This window comes from Artemia franciscana, unplaced genomic scaffold, assembly GCF_032884065.1.
Source record: "Artemia franciscana unplaced genomic scaffold, ASM3288406v1 Scaffold_4513, whole genome shotgun sequence".
In the NCBI taxonomy this organism is placed as follows: domain Eukaryota; kingdom Metazoa; phylum Arthropoda; class Branchiopoda; order Anostraca; family Artemiidae; genus Artemia; species Artemia franciscana.
In genome coordinates, this window is record NW_027064986.1 from 1 (window position 1) to 9,050 (window position 9,050).

General features: G+C 32.2%; 1 protein-coding gene across 1 annotated transcript; it reads left to right on the forward strand.

The window, feature by feature from the left end:
• Positions 1-7,083: 7,083 nt before the first annotated feature.
• Positions 7,084-8,154, forward strand: LOC136043327 (piggyBac transposable element-derived protein 3-like). Its single transcript, XM_065728254.1, has one exon. It carries the CDS (start codon positions 7,084-7,086, stop codon positions 8,152-8,154), a length of 1,071 nt encoding a protein of 356 aa, XP_065584326.1.
• Positions 8,155-9,050: the final 896 nt, after the last annotated feature.

A 9,050-nucleotide genomic window follows, 5' to 3' on the forward strand; every position in this document is an offset into this window, starting at 1 on the left:
AAAAGTTTTAGTTTTCGGGGGTAATATCTACGTATGTTGAAAAAATGAAGATATTAGACTATTTTATGATTGCAAATGGTAAAGAATGTGATTAAAGGCTCTTTTCCTATGTCAAAAGTTTTAGTTTTCGAGGGTAATAGCTACGTATAATGGAAAAATGAAGATATTAGACTATTTTTTGATTGCAAATGGTAAAGAATGTGATTAAAGGCTCTTTTCCTATTTCAAAAGCTTTAGTTTTCGAGGGTAATAGCTTTGACTGTGGAAAAAATGAAGATATTAGACTATTTTATGATTGCACATGGTAAAGAATGTGATTAAAGGCTCTTTTCCTATTTCAAAAGTTTTAGTTTTCGAGGGTAATAGCTACGTAGGTTGAAAAAATGAAGATATTAGACTATTTTATGATTGCAAATGGTAAAGAATGTGATTAAAGGCTCTTTTCCTATTTCAAAAGTTTTAGTTTTCGAGGGTAATAGCTACGCATGTTGAAAAATTGAAGATATTAGACTATTTTATGATTGCACATGGTAAAGAATGTAATTAAAGGCTCTTTTCTTATGTCAAAAGTTTTAGTTTTCGAGGGTAATAGCTACTTATGTTGAAAAAATGAAGATATTAGACTATTTTATGATTGCACATGGTAAAGAATGTGATTAAAGGCTCTTTTCCTATGTCAAAAATTTTAGTTTTCGAGGGTAATAGCTACGTATGTTGAAAAAATGAAGATATTAGACTATTTTATGATTGCAAATGGTAAAGAATGTGATTAAAGGCTCTTTTCCTATGTCAAAAGTTTTATTTTTCGAGGGTAATAGCTACCTATGTTGAAAAAATGAAGATATTAGACTATTTTATGATTGCAAATGGTAAAGAATGTGATTAAAGGCTCTTTTCCTATTTCAAAAGTTTTAGTTTTCGAGGGTAATAGCTATGTGTGTGGAAAAAATGAAGATATTAGACTATTTTATGATTGCACATGGTAAAGAATGTGATTAAAGGCTATTTTCCTATTTCAAAAGTTTTAGTTTTCGAGGGTAATAGCTACGTATGTTGAAATAACGAAGATATTAAACAATTTTTTGATTGCAAATGGTAAAGAATGTGATTAAAGGCTTTTTTCCTATGTCAAAAGTTTTAGTTTTCGAGGGTAATAGCTACGTATGTTGAAAAAATGTAGATATTAGACTATTTTATGATTGCAAATGGTAAAGAATGTGATTAAAGGCTCTTTTCCTATTTCAAGGGTTTTAGTTTTCGAGGGTAATAGCTACGTATGTTGAAAAAATGAAGATATTAGACTATTTAATGATTGCAAATGGTAAATAATGTGATTAAAGGCTCTTTTCCTATTTCAAAAGTTTTAAGTTTCGAGGGTAATAGCTACGTATGTTGAAAAAATGAAGATATTAGACTATTTTATGATTGCACATGGTAAAGAATGTGATTAAAGGCTCTTTTTTTATGTCAAAAGTTTTAGTTTTCGAGGGTAATAGCTTTGTCTGTGGAAAAAATGAAGATGTTAGACAATTTTATGATTGCAAATGGTAAAGAATGTGATTAAAGGCTCTTTTCCTATTTCAAAAGTTTTAGTTTTCGGGGGTAATATCTACGTATGTTGAAAAAATGAAGATATTAGACTATTTTATGATTGCAAATGGTAAAGAATGTGATTAAAGGCTCTTTTCCTATTTCAAAAGTTTTAGTTTTCGAGGGTAATAGCTTTGTCTGTGGAAAAAATGAAGATATTAGACTATTTTATGATTGCACATGGTAAAGAATGTGATTAAAGGCTTTTTTCCTATTTCAAAAGTTTTAGTTTTCGAGGGTAATAGCTACGTAGGTTGAAAAAATGAAGATATTAGACTATTTTATGATTGCAAATGGTAAAGAATGTGATTAAAGGCTCTTTTCCTATTTCAAAAGTTTTAGTTTTCGAGGGTAATAGCTACGTATGTTGAAAAATTGAAGATATTAGACTATTTTATGATTGCACATGGTAAAGAATGTAATTAAAGGCTCTTTTCTTATGTCAAAAGTTTTAGTTTTCGAGGGTATTAGCTACTTATGTTGAAAAAATGAAGATATTAGACTATTTTATGATTGCACATGGTAAAGAATGTGATTAAAGGCTCTTTTCCTATGTCAAAAATTTTAGTTTTCGAGAGAAATAGCTACGTATGTTGAAAAAATTAAGATATTAGACTATTTAATGATTGCGAATGGTAAAGAATGTGATTAAAGGCTCTTTTCCTATGTCAAAAGTTTTATTTTTCGAGGGTAATAGCTACGTATGTTGAAAAAATGAAGATATTAGACTATTTTATGATTGCAAATGGTAAAGAATGTGATTAAAGGCTCTTTTCCTATTTCAAAAGTTTTAGTTTTCGAGGGTAATAGCTATGTCTGTGGAAAAAATGAAGATATTAGACTATTTTATGATTGCACATGGTAAAGAATGTGATTAAAGGCTATTTTCCTATTTCAAAAGTTTTAGTTTTCGAGGGTAATAGCTACATATGTTGAAATAATGAAGATATTAAACAATTTTTTGATTGCAAATGGTAAAGAATGTGATTAAAGGCTTTTTTCCTATGTCAAAAGTTTTAGTTTTCGAGGGTAATAGCTACGTATGTTGAAAAAATGTAGATATTAGACTATTTTATGATTGCAAATGGTAAAGAATGTGATTAAAGGCTCTTTTCGTATTTCAAAAGTTTTAGTTTTCGACGGTAATAGCTACGTATGTTGAAAAAATGAAGATATTAGACTATTTTATTATTGCAAATGGTAAAGAATGTGATTAAAGGCTCTTTTCCTATGTCAAAAGTTCTAGTTTTGAAGGGTAATAGCTGCGTATGTTGAAAAAATGATGATATTAGACTATTTTATGATTGCAAATGGTTAAGAATGTGATTAAAGGCTCTTTTCCTATTTCAAAAGTTTTAGTTTTCGAAGGTAATAGCTATATCTGTTGAGAAAATGAAGATATTAGACTATTTTATGATTGCACATGGTAAAGAATGTGATTAAAGGCTCTTTTCCTATTTCAAAAGTTTTAGTTTTCGAGGGTAATAGCTACGTATGTTGAAAAAATGAAGATATTAGACTATTTTATGATTACAAATGGTAAAGAATTTGATTAAAGGCTCTTTTCCTATGTCAAAAGTTTTAGTTTTCGAGAGTAATAGCAACGTATGTTGAAAAAATGAAGATATTAGACTATTTTATGATTGCAAATGGTAAAGAATGTGATTATAGGCTCTTTTCCTATTTCAAAAGTTTTAGTTTTCGAGGGTAATAGCTACGTATGTTGAATAAATGAAGATATTAGACTATTTTATGATTGCACATGGTAAAGAATGTTATTAAAGGCTCTTTTCCTATGTCAAGAGTTTTAGTTTTCGAGGGGTAATAGCTTTTCTGTGGAAAAAATGAAGATATTAGACAATTTTATGATTGCAAATTGTAAAGAATGTGATTAAAGCTCTTTTCCTATTTCAAAAGTTTTAGTTTTCGGGGGTAATAGCTACGTATGTTGAAAAAATGAAGATATTAGACTATTTTATGATTGCAAATGGTAAAGAATGTGATTAAAGGCTCTTTTCCTATGTCAAAAGTTTTAGTTTTCGAGGGTAATAGCTACGTATGTTGGAAAAATGAAGATATTAGACTATTTTATGTTTGCAAATGGTAAAGAATGTGATTAAAGGCTCTTTTCCTATTTCAAAAGTTTTAGTTTTCGAGGGTAATAGCTACGTATGTTGAAAAAATGAAGATATTAGACTATTTTATGATTGCAAATGGTAAAGAATGTGATTAAAGGCTCTTTTCCTATTTCAAAAGTTTTAGTTTTCGATGGTAATAGCTACGTATGTTGAAAAAAATGAAGATATTAGCCTATTTTATGATTGCAAATGGTAAAGAATGTGATTAAAGGCTCTTTTCCTATTTCAAAAGTTTTAGTTTTCGAGGGTAATAGCTATGTATGTTGAAAAAATGAAGATATTAGACTATTTTATGATTGCACATGGTAAAGAATGTGATTAAAGGCTCTTTTCTTATGTCAAAAGTTTTAGTTTTAGAGGGTAATAGCTAAGTATGTTGAAAAAATGAAGATATTAGACTATTTTATGATTGCACATGGTAAAGAATGTGATTAAAGGCTCTTTTCCTATGTCAAAAGTTTTAGTTTTCGAGGGTAATAGCTACGTACGTTGAAAAAATGAAGATATTAGACTATTTTATGATTGCAAATGGTAAAAAATGTGATTAAAGGCTCTTTTCCTATGTCAAAAGTTTTAGTTTTCGAGGGTAATAGCTACGTATGTTGAAAAAAATGAAGATATTAGACAAATTATGATTGCAAATGGTAAAGAATGGGATTAAAGGCTCTTTTCCTATTTCAAAAGTTTTGGTTTTCGAGGGTAATAGCTATGTCTGTGGAAAAAATGAAGATATTAGACTATTTTATGATTGCACATGGTAAAAAATGTGATTAAAGGCTCTTTTCCTAATTCAAAAGTTTTAGTGTTCGAGGGTAATATCTACGTATGTTGAAAAAATGAAAATATTAGACTATTTTATGATTGCACATGGTAAAGAATGTGATTAAAGGCTCTTTTCCTATTTCAAAAGTTTTAGTTTTCGAGGGTAATAGCTACGTATGTTGAAAAAATGAAGATAGTAGACTATTTTATGATTGCACATGGTAAAGAATGTGATTAAAGGCTCTTTTCCTATTTCAAAAGTTTTAGTTTTCGTGGGTAATAGCTACGTATGTTGAAAAAATGAAGATATTAGACTATTTTATGATTGCACATGGTAAAGAATGTGATTAAAGGCTCTTTTCCTATTTCAAAAGTTTTAGTTTTCGAGGGTAATAGCTATGTTTGTGGAAAAAAAATGAAGATATTAGACTATTTTATGATTGCACATGGTAAAGAATGTGATTAAAGGCTCTTTTCCTATGTCAAAAGTTTTAGTTTTCGAGGGTAATAGCTACGTATGTTGAAAAAATGAACATATTAGACTATTTTGTGATTGCACATGGTAAAGAATGTGATTAAAGGCTCTTTTCCTATTTCAAAAGTTTTAGTTTTCAAGGGTAATAGCTACGTATGTTGAAAAAATGAAGATATTAGACTATTTTATGATTGCAAATGGTAAAGAATGTGTAAAAAAATGAAGATATTAGACTATTTTATGATTGCAAATGGTAAAGAATGTGATTAAAGGCTCTTTTCCTATTTCAAAAGTTTTAGTTTTCGAGCGTAATAGTTATGTCTCTGGAAAAATGAAGATATTAGACTATTTTATGATTGCACATGGTAAAGAATTTGATTAAAGGCTCTTTTCCTGTTTAAAAAGTTTTAGTTTTCGAGGGTAATAGCTTTGTCTGTGGAAAAAATGAAGATATTAGACTATTTTATGATTGCACATGGTAAAGAATGTGATTAAAGGCTCTTTTCCTATTTCAAAAGTTTTAGTTTTCGAGGGTAATAGCTACATATGTTGAAAAAATGAAGATATTACACTATTCTATGATTGCAAATAATAAAGAATGTGATTAAAGGCTCTTTTCCTATTTCAAATCTATTTTGAATTAGCTACGTATGTTGAAAAAATGAAGATATTAGACTATTTTATGATTGCACATGTTAAAGAATGTGATTAAAGGCTCTTTTCCTATTTCAAAAGTTTTAGTTTTCGAGGGTAATAGCTACGTATGTTGAAAAAATGAAGATATTAGACTATCTTATGATTGCACATGGTAAAGAACGTGATTAAAGGCTCTTTTCCTATTTCAAAAGTTTTAGTTTTCGAGGGTAATAGCTACGTATGTTGAAAAAATGAAGATATTAGACTTTTTTTGTGATTGCAAATGGTAAAGAATGTGATTAACCCTATAGAGACAATTGTTGTAGAAAAACAAAACTATACTCTTTGAGCTTAGACTGACATCTTGCCGTAAAAAAATATTGCTTTTAGCAGCATCTTTCGATTTTGCTGAAAGATGGCAATCGATTGATGCCTTCGGGGAGCTGCTGTGTGACGCCTGGCCTACGAAGTTAGTCACTAAACCAAAGGATAAGAAAAACGAATGAAAAGGTGAGCAATTTTTAAAGCCAGAAACTGGAAATAAAATGAAAAGGTGGGAGATTCCTTGTATGTCATATGTGTATAAAATATATACAATTTAAAATTACTGTAGTTGAAATTCACAAAGTGTGCAAGAATTTGGATCAGTAGCAATATACATTTCCTCATGTTGTAAAACTACAACATCGGACGATCGTAGCTCAAAATTGTGAAACGAATAACGCGTACCAAAAATGCTTATGCGATAATAAACAAAACATATTGTTTGTCTTAGGCTTGTGGTTGTTACTATTATAGACCAGCGAATCCATAGAAATAATCTATGTTATATTTTAGAAGTGAAATAATTTTTGTTTTCTTTCTAGATGGCGGAATCTTACGACAGACTAAAAAAACGAGCTCAAAATCGCCGAATTGATGCAGAAGAGGCCGCCAAGTATATTTTTGACATTCCAGAAGACATGTTGTTGGACTTGTCCGACGATGATGATGACAATGATCCAGATTTCCTGTCTCCAGAAGATCTTATCGATGATCCTGATGAAGACTTATTGCCTCTACTGGACAATCCCCACTTCTTTTTGGAACAGGATGACGTCGACGCTAACACTGAACCCAGCGACGATTACTCGGTGGAAACTCCACCCTCCAATCACCAACAGCAACCAGGAACAGCAAGTGCTGGAAAATCAAAGAAGAAATTGAAAGTCCAAGAAAAATTCGGCTGGAGAAAAGTAGAGATAGAAAAAGTCGATCTGTCTTGGAAAGGAGAGCCTCGCCAAGTTCCAGGCATCTTGGAGACTCCACTGAAATACTTCAAAAAATTCTTTGACGATGAATTTCTTGAGCTGATAGCTGAACAAAGTAACCTCTTTGCACTTCAAAACTAAGGGATGCAACCTCTGCCTCACTGTCGAAGAGCTAAAAGGTTTCATGAGCATTATGCTATTATTGGGGGTGATAAGAGTTCCCTATTATCGAATGCACTGGGAAGCAGCTACCAGATACCCACAAATTGCCGACAAGATGGGCCGACAAAGATTTGATAAAATCAAACGTTTTCTTCACTTCAACGACAACAGTAAAGCTAAGAAACCTGGAGAACAAGGATTTGACAAGCTATACAAGATTCGACCTGTCCTGGGTCATATCCGTTCCAAGTTTCTTGAAGTCACTCCCGAAGAACACCATTCAATTGACGAGCAAATGATTCCTTTCAAGGGGCGAAGCAGCTTGAGACAATATCTGCCGAAAAAGCCGACGAAGTGGGGAATGCTCAAAATCAAAGGATTTCCTTGTATTGGTACGTTGAACAAAACACGACTGAAGGGCTGCCTGCTCCTCACAGATGGTGAAATGAAGAAACGAGAGAGAGGAACTTCAGATTACAGGACTGACATTCATTCTGGCGTTATTGTAGTGAAATGGTTAGATAACAACACGGTTTGCTTGGCTTCGACGTATGCAGGAATAACACCACAGGATACGTGCAGACGCTGGAACGTCAAGGATAAATCCAGGGTTGAAGTTTCAAGGCCAGCCATTGTTTATGAGTACAACCGTCATATGGGTGGCGTAGATTTAGTGGACATGCTGGTGGAGATGTGCCGAAATCATCTTCGGACACGAAAATGGTATATGAGAATCTTCTGGTGGCTTATTGACACAACAGTCTGCAATAGCTGGCTTCTTTTCAGGTCAGACGTCAAAGCGCTGACATTAAGGAGAGACGAACCGATGATCTTGAGAACCTTCAGGTCTGAAGTTGCTGCAGGATTGTATGCCTCGGCGCGTGTAATGCCCCAACTAAGACGTGGAGGACCATCCGCAGATGTCGAAGCAAGTCCTAGCCCCATTCGAAGTCTTAACCGAATCCGAACGGCAATGTCTGCTCAAGCTGATGGACTTGATCACTGGCCAAAAAAGACTGACAAGCAGAGCCGCTGCAAAGAGTGCAAATCAGGATATACCACCTTCGAATGCGAAAAATGTGAGCTTCCACTGTGCCTTACTGCCAAAAGCAATTGTTTTAAAGCCTTTCACACCAAGTGAAAGAGCCCCTTTTTTATATATTTGAGAGGCTAATGTTGTATTTTTACAACGTGGTCTAAAATTGACAATTTTGAATAAATCATGCGAACAAAAGCTTTTTTGTCAATAGTCTGAACTAGAGATCACATGGGAAGCGTTGGAGATTTTTCCTGGTATTCGTTCTTATAGTGGCCTGTCAAGGGTTAAAGGCTCTTTTCCTATTTCAAAAGTTTTAGTTTTCGAGGGTAATAGCTACGTATGTTGAAAAAATAAAGATATTAGACAATGTTATCATTGCACATGGCAAAGAATGTGATTAAAGGCTCTTTTCCTATTTCAAAAGTTTTAGTTTTCGAGGGTAATAGCCACATATGTTGAAAAATTGTAGATATTAGACAATTTTATGATTGCAAATGGTAAAGAATGTGATTAAAGGCTCTTTTCCTATAAAAAAGTTTTAGTTTTCAAGGGTAATAGCTAGGTCGGTTGAAAAAATGAAAATATTAGACTATTTTATGATTGCTCATGGTACGCAATGTGATTAAAGGCTCTTTTCCTATTTCAAAAGTTTTAGTTTTCGAGGGTGATAGCTACGTATGTTGAAAAAATGAAGATATTAGACTATTTTATGATTGCAAATGGTAAAGAATGTGATTATAGGCTCTTTTCCTATTTCAAAAGTTTTAGTTTTCGAGGGTAATAGCTATGTGTGTTGAAAAAATGAAGATATTAGACTATTTTATCATTGCACATGGTAAAGAATGTGATTAAAGGCTCTTTTCCTATTTCAAAAGTTTTAGTTTTCGAGGATAATAGCTACGTCTGTTGAAAAAATGAAGATATTAGACTATTTTATGATTGCAAATGGTAAAGAATGTGATTAAAGGCTCTTTTCCTATGTCAAAAGTTTTAGTTTC

Excerpts from the sequence above, each read along its gene's own strand:
- LOC136043327 (XM_065728254.1), top strand. The coding sequence starts at position 7,084 with ATGCACTGGGAAGCAGCTACCAGATACCCACAAATTGCCGACAAGATG.